This window comes from Python bivittatus, unplaced genomic scaffold (genome assembly GCF_059951505.1).
Source record: "Python bivittatus isolate LINGU-HERP-01145 unplaced genomic scaffold, Pbiv_v1 ctg000210_np1212, whole genome shotgun sequence".
In the NCBI taxonomy this organism is placed as follows: Eukaryota; Metazoa; Chordata; class Lepidosauria; order Squamata; family Pythonidae; genus Python; species Python bivittatus.
Genome location: NW_028277053.1, coordinates 11,372,591 through 11,387,863, shown reverse-complemented (window position 1 = coordinate 11,387,863; position 15,273 = coordinate 11,372,591). Strand labels below are relative to the sequence as shown.

Below are 15,273 nucleotides of genomic sequence, written 5' to 3'. Positions count from 1 at the left end.
TCATCAATTCGTTTCCCTTATCATATTCATGCAGTGAACATCTACACCCTTTGTGTGGTCTTTGATTAATCTATTTTGAGTGTTGTCTCAATATATTTGCTGGAATTTTTCTTACGGCCATTGTGAATACCCCTGTGTTTTCCTTTCTTTGTTTTGTCTGTGCACTTTGCAGAATATATCCTGGAAAATGACTTCAAATACTACTTTTTTTCTCTAGAGAATATGTCCCTATAAGAGTTACATTCATCAGCAACCTTCATAGACTACTGATTTCTTTTAATTTACTCGCTTATTAATCTATTCATCCCACTTTGATAGACCAATCACCAAGCCAGAACTGGATACTAAAGAAACTACTTCTCTGTGAAATTCTACTAAGTTATGTACTCACTTTGTATATAGTGGGAAAAAATGTAGACTATTTCTTTGGAAAATGCTTGTGGAACCACAGACCATGTTAACCAAATATGAAATCAAACAAAGATACTAGTGCTTCTTAGATGGTTCTCTTTAATTTTACAAACACAATAAAAGGGTTTTCTAAAGTACATTCATCAATTCAGGAGCCTGCTTATAGAGATTTTAAATTGTTTTCCAAATGCTCAGTCAGAAGTTTCATCTGTGAAGCCTCCAACAGTCTGCTGATTAGATTATCCAGATGTTCTTTACCATTTAAAAATTCCTACCAAACAAAGCAAAAATTTGAATAAGTTACTGTGGACAGAGAGGATCAAAGTAACCTTTGTTTATCTTTATCAGTACAGATCTGGCCAGCACAACACTCTACTTGTCTAGAGGGCTTTGAAATGATTCAGAAGTACTTCAGATCTCATGGTGTACATCTATAATGCAGTACACCTTTCTTTTTTAACTTGTTAGAAAAATTGAGATGTTACAGTGACCTTCCCTCCTATGTGAGGTTACAAATCCACCTCCCGCTGCCAAAACTTGGTGGATTGGGGGGAACAACCCACATCTACATTCTTGTAACATTATGTCACTAACTGACCACTAGAAGGTAGCCCACAACTGCAAAACCAGTCATTGGCTGCCTCCTGGGGGTCAATTATTAGCATAACACTTCAGATCTCATGCAAGCCAAAAGACAGTACCTCTCTGTTATTCACAGAGCAGCCTTCTCTTTTCAGGCTTCTGCACTTACGAGTCAAAATAACTCTAATGGATGGATTCTTTAAAGCAGCTGCATCATTTTTTCAGGCCCACTGGAAGCTTGAAAAAGATGAGCTATTTTAAGGAATAGCAGAAGTGCTGTGTTCACACAAAATACAAAGCCCTTCTTCTGAAAAAAACCTAGTTTACAATATAAATACATTATTTTGATTTTGATGACATGATAAAGGGGCACAGTTATAGCTTAATGGTAAAGCTGAAGCTGTAGAAGCTTCCGTTTTAAAAGAGGTCACTTCATAGCTTTGATTTAAAGAAAAAAAATTGAGTCTCTTCTCGGTTGATTAGAAAAGGAAAACTGGACAGAAAAAAGAATCAGAAAAGGAATACTGGGCAAACAAGTCTTCCCAGTAAGACAGCCCCATATTGTCATCATCTTAGAAAAGCAGCTATCAACCCATCTCTCACATTGGGTTTTATGGCTTCAGAGCCCTCTATAGTTTTGCCACTGAGTATCAGTGGCACAATGCAAATGTTCAGCAGTGCAATTGTTCTTGGTTAGCTTCTGAAATAAGACCATCTTTAAAAACACCCCAAAAAAACTGAAAAAGGGGTAATATATTCAAAGTTGGCCCTTCAGCACATCATCATTGCACCTTCTATGGTCCTTGGAGCTGCCAGAAATCTGCCCATCTGGCTTAGAATAGATACCTTGATATCACGGACTTCATAGGAAATCCTATGGTCAGTCACTCTATCTTGGTTGAAGTTATATGTGCGAATCCTCTCCGATTGGGCTCTTGTCCCTAACTGTGAAAGAAGATATTGTTACACTTCATTTCACTATTTTAAAAACAGTATAAGTTAAAAGAAGAAACACCACTGTGCAATACACATACAGTAGGAATGTTCAAACCTACACTGAGAATGTTTTGTTTTTACTGTAGGCAAAGTGTTATGTAGATCTATACCAACACACAATTAACAGAAGACTTAAAATGCTTGTTTACAGTGTATTATAACATGCACTTTGCTGTTTTTAATTTCTTATAACAACCTTACATTTTAGCACAGGAAACAGATTTTTGCTGGGTTGCAAGGAGCCCAAATGAGGAATGGTTTTTCATCTGTCTTATGACCAAGAAGAAGAATGCACAAGACCAGCTGGGCATTTGCTACTGTGACTTAATGGGTCTGCGGAGGTCAGAGGTCCCTCAGTGAATTTTCAAAAATCACATTGGATGTTTTTCTATATTCAGAGAGGTATCTAGTGAACAAATCTTTTATGAATCTTTATTGTTGAAGTCCAATACCAGTGTACAAACAAAAATAAATCTAAACTAAAACCACAGTAGGGCAACAAAAGCTTAACAGCAGTGGGGTAGTCATGCAAACATACATGTGTATATAACGTCATTCCAGGCTACGTAGGCTGGGAAGTCCTGAACTCTATCAACATCCCAAAGTTGGCACAGAATTAACTACAGGCTGCACTTAATAATGTTCTGCTTAGGCTTGACTTAGAGTCTATTCCTTTGAGTTGGCACAATCAAAAGGAATGACACGAAAGATCTATAATGGTAACTTTGGGCCAGTCAATCTCTCTCAGCCCAACCCACCTTGTTGTCGTGGCAACAACAGAAAGCAGAAGCATTAAGTATGAGTTGGCAATAAAGAAGTAAGTAGTTATTGTACATGGAAATAGGGGATCCTGTTTCTGGCTTAAGGGACGCTTGGGTTGAAGGTGATACGTGGGCAGCATTTAACTCCTGCTAGATTAGCATATATACTATGCAATGTCTCTTCAAAATGTTGGAAGGGATATGGAAGGGATATTTTATCATCTGTCCAGTATGGACATGCAAAATTAGCATTATTTCAAAACCAAGAGTCACCTGTTTCACAGAGCTAGGCTGGTTGAATTGAACTGGATACAATCCAATGCTCCACTCAAAAATAAGGAGCTGATTGTCTATATAGTTTTGACAGCAAAACAGGTATTGCTCCACGGTGGAAATTTCTTGAAAATTTAACAACTGATCTGTGGATTCAAAAAGCTTTTTCAACTGCTTTATTAGGAAAAAAAAATACTGATAAACTTAAAACAATGAACATCCAGAGGCAAGAATCACACTTTTATCACGTTTGGGCCCAGTTACATGGTCCCAGTCCTGGGGTTATGATGTTTGTGGGTACTTTGTGTTTTGCTTATTGTTACAGCTGTTGTAGCCCAGACTGCCTTGTGTTGTTTTATGTTCTTAATGTTTTTACTGCTTTTTTAGAATTTGTCAGCTGCTCAGAGTCTACTGGTGGCCATAACAAATTTAAATAAATAATAATATAATAATATATTCATTACGTTAATTGCAACAGGTATAATCTTGTCAACTCTTACGACATATGGAAACCATGAGCAACTTTTGGACTTTTCTTCTTAAGAGCATCTTTTACTTTCATTTGTTTATTTTCGTGTGTGTGCTTGTCCTTCTAACATTGTTTCTTTCTTTAGTTCTTTCTCTTTCTTGGGTAAATGACTATTCAATTAAAAGGACAAAAACAAAATTCAATTTCCACCGAATTAAAGTTTAGTTATACATCCAGTCTCTGCTCATGCAGTGAATCATTTTGCCTGCTGTCACATTAACAATTTGGTCACTTCTGGAGGTCTCTGGGCTATACGCTAAAGATTTGGGAGGCTGTTGGCTCTTTGAGGTAGGCCAAGTTAGGAAACAGACTACCCAAGTAATACAGGAACTCTACTTTATTGAAACAAGCTATAGCAGTGTTTCTTAGCCTTAGCAACTTTAAGATGAGTGGACTTCAACTCCCAGAATTCCCCAGCCAGCCATGGTAGGTGTCTCCTTTAATTGTTTGGAGTTGAAGTCCACTCATCTTAAAGTGGCCAAGGTTGAGAAACACTGGCCTATAGTAACAGAATCTCGAAGGCCTAACAGCATTTTCTGTCCTTCCCTCTTACAGTATATGCCAGGGAGTTAAGGTGGAGTCAGCATCTTTCTAATGTTTTCTTCCCGTCCTGGGCTTAAATCATGTTTTTGTAATGATCACAACAGAGTTTCTCCAAGATCATTCCTGCAGTTCCTTATGGAGGCTGTATTGTGCATCTCTTGGAAGAAATAGGAACATCAGCCACTATTGCGCATGAAGGAAAGTTCTTCCTGGTTAGAGCACATGGGAAAACACCACCGGCTTCCCAGTGATGATGAGTCAGATCAACCAGTTAGATCCTGTCAACTCTGGCAAGCTATGATTGCTCAGTTCCCACGCAAGAGCTTAGCCAATCTTTTTCAGTGCTCCCCTTAAAACAGCAATGTTGGGGCTGTAATGGTGTGTGGGAATGACCTTAGGAGACAGGAGGAAGAGCCGCAGCCTAGACCACAGTCTGATAAACAAAATTTGAGTCTGGAGGAGGAGGGATGGGGAAAGCGACTCAGAAGGGACCCTCCCTAGTTTTCGGGAGAGTAAAAGCAAGGGATGGGAGGGGTACTTTCAGACCTGCAAGATTCTGCTAAGGTAGTCTTACCAAAGAGCTGGAATTCTTGGGTGTGCTTCTAGTTTGGACTACCTCGCGAGGCTGGGAGGGGCTATGCAAAGCATGTAGTCTTTGAGGGATGGCGGTCTTTATCTCCCTCTTCTACAGAGGCAAGCGGGTCCTCATCCCTAACGCTGATTCAGAGGCAAAAGAAGTATGATCCCACCTGCAGTCTTCTCGTACTCTGTTGTTCGTTTATTTCTTTCATAACACTCTGAAGGTAGAGCTTCTCTCTCAGGGTCTGCAACGCTGTTTCCTTATTCATCAGCTGAGATCGATCCTGCTGGCATTCAACACTGATCCCTCCAACAGGCGAGAAAACATCCGTCAGGCATCTGCAAAGTAACTTTTGCGAGCCAGCGAGGCTAACAAGAACACCTCTCCCAGTTTAATTAACACCCAAAAATCTTGTTTCAAGGAACAGTGTATATAAACAGCGTGAAGTTTAGGCTGTCGTCTGTGCATCTTTTACTTTAGGCTTAAAAATCCATTCTTCTCCCCTAGAATGATTTTTTTATATAAAGAAGCCTCACAACAAATGTTGTTCTTATATTTGGGGGAAAAGGATAAGGTAAAATTTTATGTAAGTAACAGATAAGAAAGTAAAGGAGCATAGAAAACCTTCAGGTGTAAAAGAAAAAAAAATAGCCTATTAGAATATAGTAAACAGAGATTAGGACATTAATATTCCATAATATTATGAATATTATCTCTATTACAAACTGTCCTTTCTTGGCCATTATGGCAAGATCCTATATAAAAAAGGGAGAATATAATTTGCACTGTACTAAGCATGAGTCACATAGGCCCTCATTATTTAAATTCTTCTATGTCATTTTCACCCTTATGAGTAGAGTTCCAGATCTATTTCCATCCCAAATTCTGAATAGGACTACATATGTTTGTGTAGGTTGTTGGGAAGAAAATCATTGCTGGAAGGGGAAAACAGCAGAAAAGAAAAATACATTCAAGATGTTAAGCACCATTTCACCCTTATGGCACTTTTCTACAAACTGCATTGTTTTATAGATGAGAAATAGATCCTGAATTTCAGGCCACCTATCCAGTTCTGTCTTCAAATGCACGTGGGTTTTTTTTTAAGTCAGACTCCCCAAGGAGTTCCATTTTTAAAAAAACTTAATTTCTTAAAATATAGACAGACAATATGGAATAACTCGGAGGAGAGAAGAGCTAAAAGGCTTTGCTTTACATTGCTCTCCTACACAGTATATTAACTGAAAAGCATTGGAGTAAGTATGACGCCTGTCAATACAAATCTCATTCTGCTGACAAGCAGTTTCCACTGGCTTTCAGGTTCACAATGCAGCTTGCAAAAAGGTGCAACAGTGCAGAAAAGGAGAAAATTATGAAAAGTCCAGTATGGGGATGCCCGTATGAAAGCCCAGGTTTTGCACTGTCACAACACACATTTTTGGTGTCACCTGTTTGTGCCAGATGCCAATGCCAGCAGCTATCAAGCTGGCCTTTAACAAGGGTAAAGGAACTTGGGAATTGTCCATCCCCTGGTTTATAAGTTATAAAAACAAAAATCTATATAAGTTCTTCAGCATACCACAGTGTAAAATGAAAGTTTAAAAGCTAAATTGGTTAGGAAAAAAAATAGTTTTCCCTCCATAGCATAAAACAAACACATAGTATTAAAATAAGGGGGGGGGATTCCTTGCCAAAAACCAGTATTACATTAAGGTAAATGCTGAGCCCTAATGCAGCACCATCCTGTTTCTGACCAGGAGGTTTTGCAGCTGATTGGGCTAATATTTATATGCATTTATATGAATAAGGGAATAATGATAAAATATATAACACCGATACCTGTAGGGATGTGTACAACTCTAACAGCGCTCTCTGTTTTATTAACATGCTGTCCACCAGCTCCTTTTGCTCGAAATGTATCGATCCGTAAATCACTGGGGTTGATTTTTATCTGTACCTTGAGAAATAGGAGTTTGATGTGTAATTTTATAGGTAAAACAAGTTTTAGGCATAGCGTTTCCCCCCTGAGACAGACCCCAGCTACAAGCAGTCTCCCGAAGAGCACCTGAAGAGCAACTCCGAAGTATAACAACTACAATAAAGTCATGTTTTCAGACTGTCTTTTAATTGGGATATAATCAGGGAGAGCTGTCAGGATACTATTAGATTCCGTGGATCCTTAGTTGAAGAATACAGAACCCAAAGGAATTGCCTGCTAGCAGAATTAGAGGAGTGAGAACTGGCATCAGGCTGTTTGTTTGTATTCACTGCTATTGCCTTTTCATCATTTTATGATGATTTTATAACATTTTGAGGGGTGTTTTACTTTTTATACGTTGCACATTGTTGTGACCTGTTAGAAGTCTGGCTGTACAACAATTCAAGACAAGGAAGGAAGGAAGGAAGGAAGGAAGGAAGGAAGGAAGGAAGGAAGGAAGGAAGGAAGGAAGGAAGGAAGGAAGGAAGGAAGGAAGGAAGGAAGGAAGGAGATGGAGGACAAGAGAAGGGAGAAAGGGAGGGAGAGAAGGAAGAGTAAGGTAGGGTAGGGTAAGGTAAGGTAAGGTAAGGTAAGGTAAGGTAAGGTAAGGTAGGAAGGAAGGAAGGGTAGAGAAAGGGAGGAAAGGAAGGGAAAGAGGGAGGAAGGACAACTAAGGGAGGAGGAAAGAAGGAGCTCCAGCAATTGGTATAATTGGACTTCCTCCCTCTAAAACGTGGAAAATGCTTGTAGCATCTTACAAGATGGAGTAATGCCCATGGAAATAGTTTATTTGAAACTAACTTGCACATGGCATTCAACAGAAGGAGAGAGACCCTGGACTAAAAGCAGTGAACTAGTAGCTACCTCTTCAGACAAAGGGAGGACAATGACTGTCATGGTGCCGGTGTGAATCCGCTGCATTCTCGAAGATAAGCCGGTCTGAGGGATTCGTTGCACCCTGTGAGTACCGCCTTCGAACTTCAAATGCCTGTAGACATGGCTTCCCAAGATACGGGCAGCAGCGTGGTGGAGCCCACCTTGCAAACAAAAAGCAAAGGTGTTTCATTTTGGGCAAAGGGGAGGCAACCTTTGGAGTCATCTGTGTGGAGGCTGTAAGAGGTGTTTTTCCTACCATAATCAGCTCGGCAGTACTTTATAATTTCAAAAGTCCAGCGTTTGTATTCTGAATAATTCTGGTACATATCAAAGACTTCTTTAGTAAATTGCTGGCAAATATCACCTGAAACATAAAAACCTGTAACATTTACTGAACTATCAGCATGAGCAACATTTTTAATGCAATCCTAACAAGCAGGACTAACGACAATATAACTAAACAAAAAACTGATAAATGTGGAATACAACACAATAAATCAGTTCTACAAACCCAAGAACTCAGTTTGGAATAATTTTTACATCTGACATCTTTGCTGACCTCCAGTTGTCCTGCCAGATGTCACTTCTAATAGGACACTACTTTCATCATATTTTTCTCTTGGAGTTATCTCCTCACAAAGCTGAAAAAGAAAAATGAATTAGTAGACAATAATTTTGTATGTCCATTTAGACAGCATTTGCAATATTCATCAAAGCTGCAATTCATGTGAGACAAAACAAAATTTTCTTTTTACCTGAATTTTGTACATATTAACACACATATTTATAACATAATGCAGAAACATTTTGTGTTGGGTATTCCCAGAGTTTCTCATAAGCTTTGTCCTATGAAGTTTATTTCCGCGAACCCCTTCACTTAACACATGAAAATACTGCCCAGGAACATACTTTAGCTCAATGTATTGTCGAAGGCTTTCACGGCCGGCATACAATGGCTGGTGTGGGTCTTCCGGGCTGTGTGGCCATGTTCTTGAAGTTTTGTTTCCTAATGTTTCGCCAGCACCTGTGACCGGCATCTTCAGAGTGCAGGAGCACAGAGAGAACTGCTCCTGTCTGTGCTCCTGCTCTCTGAAGATGCCGGTCACAGGTGCTGGCGAAACGTTAGGAAACAAAACTTCAAGAACACGGCCACACAGCCCAGAAGACCCACACCAGCCATACTTTAGCTCAATTACCTGTAGAGTCTCTCACACATCAGCTGATCTATACTTTGAATAGTGTGCCTTTGCTAACTATTGAGCAATCAGCTACAACACTGAGATTTTAAGATACCCTGCAATGACCTTGCCAAACCACTCTAATACCCTCAAAAGTAGGTGCCTAGCAATGGTTGCATCTCCTTCTTCTCACCAACCTGGATCAGGGAAACTGTCAATGCTTTTTTGAGGGAGGTTTAACTGCGTCAAAGGATGCAGTTGTGACCCTCTCGCCGAAGAAGCCTCCCTCAATTCAGGAGGCTTTTTGGTAACTTCTGCCCTGTCTTAAAAGACAGCATGTGTTGTCCTTATCCTTATGGAAGACTTCAAGTACACAAAGACTGGTTACACACTATATCACAGTCTATGTGATATGGAGAAACTGGTTTAATCTAATCATCCACGTTTTCTCTCCAAGCAGTGTGTTGTTTGGGAAGTGGATGAGTTCCCATCAGCAGTTTCACATCCGCAAGACTCTTGACATCAGAGACCACAACAGCTGGATGCATCCGGCCTCCTGCTCACCTTCAGATACAGTGCTCTAATCTTCTGGTTCATGCCTTCCTTCTCCTCTACAGCAAGTTCTAGCAGTGGTTGTTCTTCTGATTTGGTGAGCTCTGTAATAAAATGGCAATAGAAAGGATAACACAGTCCTGTTCAGCTTGACAGATTCTAACTTGACTCATTTTGTTTCACTTTCATTCTTTGTTCACACATATGAGCTATAAATGCACAATGTTCCCTCTTGCAAAGCTAAGACTTAAACCACAAATGTTCATCCAGACTCATCCAAAGACATCTAATGCAACATAACATTAATGCAACCTTGTGTTAAGCCCGAAAGCTATGCATGGTCAGACCAGGTTAACACTTGAATGGAAGACCATTCAAGACAGTAGGCTACATTGAAAAGTTTAAAAAATACCCCAGAAGAAGGCAGTGCCACATCTCTGTTAATGTACAGAAAACTACAAAGATGTTGAACTCAAAAAGAGATTTCACCAGAAAAAAAATGAAATGGAGAATATCAGCAGCATTCTAAGGTTTCTTAGAATGCTGGTGCTGTAACTTCTGCTACAAGAGTTGCTGGGAGTTGGGTGGCATATAAATTTAACAAATAATAATAAGAACAACCAGATGAAATTTTAAAAAGGCATTTAGGTCGATGATTAACAAAAACAGGCAGGGGAAGTAATAGTGAGACAATAACTACGCACCACAAAATTATTCCTTATTCCAATCTGTTATCAAGCACCTTATCTTCTTCCTTCTGAGGGAGAGAATATCCAGACTGCCTTTTGTAATGGTTACTGAATATAACAGCAAGAAATATCATGTTTTGATTTGCATCATTACTTCCTTTGTAAGATGGTTGACATTGCAGCAAGATGTGGGGTCACACGTGAGTCTCATTGGTGATCTTCAGCTTTGGAACTTTACTCAGGGTTGAGGAAAAGCACAACAGTGGAACAATCTCTAAAAATTCTTCAGAAAGGCACTTCCTGAGAAACTTGTGCAAAATAACCCTGCTAATAAAATGAACATTGCTGTAGATTCCAGCAGTGAAAGTGCTGACAGTGTGAGAAAATAGAGTACTGCTTTTTTTAATACACCCCAAGATTTGTTTATTTACCATATTTTTACACCATCACTCTCCATAAGGGCTCATGATGGTGGACAGATGCCTGCACATCTACCATTGTGGATGATCTCGAGCCTTACTCCTTACCATTTAAGGAGGAATACAGGAGCTTTAGAAGTAAGTGAAAGTGAGAGAAATTTGAGGTGTCTAGGAAAACTGAAAAGAGAAGAGCATCTGAAACTGCGACATTGGTGATGGTTCTCTTAGATGTAATGGAAACAAAGAAATGATGGTGTTCCCCAAAAAGAGTGGCAGAAGAAGAGGGCTCTGTATAACACAGCATACCTGTACACATTCTCTCCAATTCCTGAATTTGTTTTTCAGCCTCTTGTATTTCCTGGAATGTCTTCACAAATGGTGATAGTTCAGCAAGCCGTTGGCTGAGGTCCTTTCTCTTAAATTCATTCACTGAGCAGGAATTTAGCAACAAATCAATCTTTTCATATTCTTGGTTCAAAGTCTGTAAATATGCTTGCAAAGTGTCATTGTCCCAGTGTGTTCTAAAAGCTGTGGGGCTGTAATGGAAGGTCCTCACAGATGTGACTGTTTTCCACCTACAGCTGTGCTGAAGTATATTCAGTTCCACCAAAAACGCACTTTTTTTAGCAAGAAATGGAAGATGGCACCTTTGGTGATACCTGTAGCATTTGTTAAATAATACTCTAAAAACAGGAGTTGCTTGGTGAGGTTTCATCTCAGGTTGAACCTTCTGGAATACAGAAATAAAATCACAGAATTTCTCATTTTTCTTTCAACAGTATATTTAAAGGCACTGGTATTATTCTCCACTGTTTAAAAACCTATGTTAAAAATATTATACTTGTAACTCATTCTGCAACACCAGTCTCATTTACTATCCCAGGAATCATAAGAGACAGCATATTAATATTTATAGGAATTCAAGATTTGATTGGCTGGCCATATTTATGTGGTTTTATGCCAAAATTCCTTCCATGGCAACAGGTACTAAGAGACAAGTTCATTTAAGGGTACATTAACTTTAATCCAGTGTTTCTTAAACTTTTTTCTCTCAGGACCCCTTCCCACATTTAAAAAATTATGGAGCACCCCAAAAGAGCCTATGTTTGTATGGGTTATATTTATCGATATTTACCATATCAAAAATTAAAATTGATGCATTCACTGCTTCTACTGCTTCTCACGATTGTTTGATGGAATTTTAATTATTTTTCAACATAGGCTGGCAAATAATTTTTATTGTGCAGACCCCTGACCACACTTTAAGAAGCACTGCTTTAATCAAAACAATACAGAGTAACGAAAGATGAATCCTGTAATTTTCTATGTATCTGGTAAATACTCCCTTTGGAGTATATTGGTCAAGTTTCAGATTATACATAGAAAGGTCACAGAAAATAATCAGCTGAAAGTGCTGCTGTTTGCAAATATTCTTGATTCTCACGCTTTTACATTAGAAACCTACTGCTAACCAACCATTTGTAAATATAAACACCATCTAGAAGATATGAAAATCTTTCCTAACATGATGAAGCCTACTGTAGGAACCACTGTCTTCATTTCCCCCCCCCCAAGAAATATCTTTCTCAAGCAATAATTGCAAGATCTATAGTTTAGCAAAAGGCTGATGTGTTATAATTGCAATTTCAACACGTTTCCTACAGGTGGTAGACCCATAGTAAAACAAATTCTAGCTTCCTCCATCTTCTTAAGTTGCATCTTTCAGCTAAAGCTAGAAGCATTTGATTCAGAAGTGCCAAAGGAGCAAATCACACATTTTATCAAATATATTAGTATGAATTAATATTAGTACTAATGTTAGAACGAGCATGTAACAAGGGTATGCCAATACTGAGTCACTGTGTAAAAGGTTCAGTCTGTGGCTGGGATGTGGCTCTAAATCACAGCTATATTCTCAGAAGCGCTTGATGTAATTTACAAACACAGACAAAAAATACATTAAATGCAATAACATTTAAGAGAAGCATAACAGATGTGGAAGTTCACTAAGGGACTCTTGAAAATCCAGCTGAACTCATATGGTTCCTATGGGGGAGAAAATATGGAGGAAGAAGTATTTTCTAAACTGCTGTGAGCTCCCAGAGGGAAAGCGGAGTATAAATCTAAAAATTAAATTCATGTCTACAACCGCAACTGTTCTTCTAGTAATTTGAGCAGTATTTCTTCCTTACTTATGTGCTTAGCACACGCCTTTCTGGTTAACAGCAATCACAATGGTTTGTCATTTAACACAATCCCAGAAAAACAGGCCATCGTTCTGCTCAAGGTTCTAAATCACAGCTATGTTCTCAGAAGCGCTTGATGTAATTTACAAACACAGACAAAAAATACTTTGAATGCAATAACATTTAAGAGAAGCATAACAGACGTGGAAGTTCACTAAGGGACTCTTGAAAATCATATGGTTCCTGCGGGGGGAGAAAATACTTGAAGTGAGCGGATCCAGGCAAGGAACAACTGGATCCCCCGAAACACGCAGTTCCAGGAGCCTTTGTCAAGAGAGGTGGTTATAATTAAACAAATAAGATTACATCTCCATCCCTGTCTTTTCCACGCATCCCCATTTTTTACAGGGCTCTTTTCCCTGCAGTGCTAAATATGGGTGGGAATATAAACCAATATCTCCCTCCAGAAGTGATACGGGATGCTCTGGGGACCTACCCTATGCATTAAACAACCCAAAACAGCGGTTCAACTCGATCTCGCGCGTGCTGATCAAGAAAGGGATCCCACCCACCCATCCCCTCCAAAGGTTTGTTTTCAAACGGCGTGAAAGATCTGCCAGTTTTAAGGCAATTGAACAGGTCCCCTCTGAGCACCGCTCCAGCAAACGAACTGGAGAAAGTTGCAAAAACTTTTTCAAAGCTGGAAGGCACCTCTGGAAGGACCCGAGCTACCAATACGGCATTGCTAAGCGCAGAGCTCCATAAGGTTTATTGCACATTTAGGGGATCCCCGCACCCCACCCCCCAAAAAAATCATTCCTGGGAAGTATGCAAAAGACCGGGCATGAATGCGGTCCAAAAGACAATACGGCGGTACCTGAAGCCAGCCAGCCCGACCCGCCTCCAGCGCCAAGACTTGCTTGCACAAGAGCTAGCCGGGAAGTGGGAGAAAACGACATTTCCCAGCGGCCCTCTCGTGGTGAACTACAACTCCCAGAATGCCACTGGGGAGGCTCGAGTTAACCTCTGCCAGGCTGCAGTCTAATAAAGACGTAGGAAAGCAGTATGGTTCAAGAAGGGGGAGAGGCACTTCCCGTTTTGCAAAAAAAACCCTGTTTTACTTTCTTTGGTGGCTCAGCGCTTTGCAGTTCAGTTCTGTCCTCCTCCTTAAATCTCCATCTTCCACGCATCTCCATTTTTTTAAAGGGCTCTTTTCCCTGCAGTGGTAAATATGGGTGGGAATCAGTGTTTCTCAAACTTGGCCCCTTTAAGATGGGTGGACTTCAACTCCCAGAATTCCCTGGGGGAATTCTGGGAGTTGAAGTCCACCCATCTTAAAGGGGCCAAGTTTGAGAAACACAGGTGTGAACTGTGCTTCTTTGGAATGACTCCATGCCACACTGCCATAATTAGGGGTAGAGAGACCAGGAAAAACCCTTTGTAAAAACCCTTTGCACACAAAACCTGCCAATCACTTTTAAAAGCACTTTCCACGCGGGTTAACGACCCAGCTGTCCCTGAGATATAAAGAAAAGTTTTCGCATTTTGCTGCCATCTTGTGGTCGTCTGGATTTTGGCAGCCTTAGTCATTATTCTGCAAATAATAAAATGCAATGAAGCTTTCCTATTCCACCTCCCTCTAGTGCTACTTAAAGTGGCTAGCTTAAATCTAAGTTGGGGCATTTGCACAATTAATTTTTTTATCTACCCTCTCCCAGCCCTTGTTAACACCCAAGTGATTTGCTTTTTAATGTCAGCCTATCATGGTCAGTATAGTGAAATATATTTAGCACCCTAATTGTCCACCTGCCTATAAAAATTAAAATTAGAAACTTAATCAGCTTTAACTGAGAGCAACTTTTATTCTCATCTCGAGGCTTCTAGCCCTGTTCTCCACTGTCAGTTAGTCTGACCTGCAGTTATTTAGAAGGTGTGCTTTCACAACACCCAAGAACCAGACACACTGAATTCAAACCCTCCCAGCTCTTCTTCAATCGTATGATTTGGAAAAGTTGGCCAAGTTGAGTTGTAGGTATCTCTTTCCCCACAGTTTCATCTCAGTGGTCTATCTTACCTTGAAGTAAGACAGATCTTTCAAACAGATATCCACCTGGACTAATTATTTTGAAAAGTAGCTTTCTCCCTGCAAATAATTCTGCTCAAGGCAAACACAAAACTGAAATATTCCTGGAGTGCATATCTATCACTCCAAAGAAAAGTTCTGGGTATCTCCCAAGTCATCCTAATCTGCTTTGCCTGCATTAACTCCATAACTTGTATGTCTCAACCTGGGGTTGAGAAGATGTTGACCAGCTAGACTGATTGGTTGATGGTTGGGTCTCCGCAATGCATGTAACCAGGTTAATGAAAGGTACCGTAGATGCAACTGCACATGCTAAGCTTGCTATCATTTTCCTGGAGTTATTTTTTCATGGCTTGGAGCATGCAAGCTTGGTCTGATGGGTTTAGGGTCATTTTATCAACCAGCTGACTGAGCTGTGCAAACGTGGCCACGGGGCCCATCCAGCCATCACCATGATGGATATGCAGATTCAGATCCAAAGCCAATGTATATTTCTGTCATTGACCATATATATGAAATGCAAGCCTACAGGTATGTTGCCAAACAATAGCAACGTAACATACGTTAGCTCCTTTACCTTCAAGTAACACTATTCGTCACCCCTCTGATCTGTTAGGTGCAACAAGAAGCTTAATGGCTT

The 15,273-nt window shown here is 40.0% G+C and overlaps 1 protein-coding gene across 4 annotated transcripts; it reads right to left on the bottom strand.

Moving 5' to 3' along the window:
- Positions 1 to 493: 493 nt before the first annotated feature.
- MTRF1 (mitochondrial translation release factor 1) lies at positions 494 to 13,549 on the bottom strand. 4 transcript variants are annotated; one of them, XM_007438870.3, is made up of 10 exons: positions 13,428 to 13,549; positions 10,671 to 11,094; positions 9,269 to 9,360; positions 8,086 to 8,167; positions 7,783 to 7,890; positions 7,515 to 7,687; positions 6,512 to 6,629; positions 4,845 to 4,981; positions 1,840 to 1,938; positions 494 to 682 (listed from the first exon to the last, which is right to left on the bottom strand). In XM_007438870.3, exons 2-10 carry the CDS (start codon positions 11,077 to 11,079, stop codon positions 572 to 574), a joined length of 1,329 nt encoding a protein of 442 aa, XP_007438932.2. In that variant the 5' UTR covers positions 11,080 to 11,094; positions 13,428 to 13,549; the 3' UTR covers positions 494 to 571. The 4 variants fall into 4 exon arrangements, with proteins under 4 accessions (XP_007438932.2, XP_087995616.1, XP_025029357.2 ...); XM_088139490.1 differs by lacking the exon at positions 13,428 to 13,549 and adding an exon at positions 9,961 to 10,272 and having other exon boundaries at positions 10,671 to 10,804; XM_025173589.2 differs by lacking the exon at positions 13,428 to 13,549 and adding an exon at positions 9,961 to 10,269 and having other exon boundaries at positions 10,671 to 10,797.
- Positions 13,550 to 15,273: the final 1,724 nt, after the last annotated feature.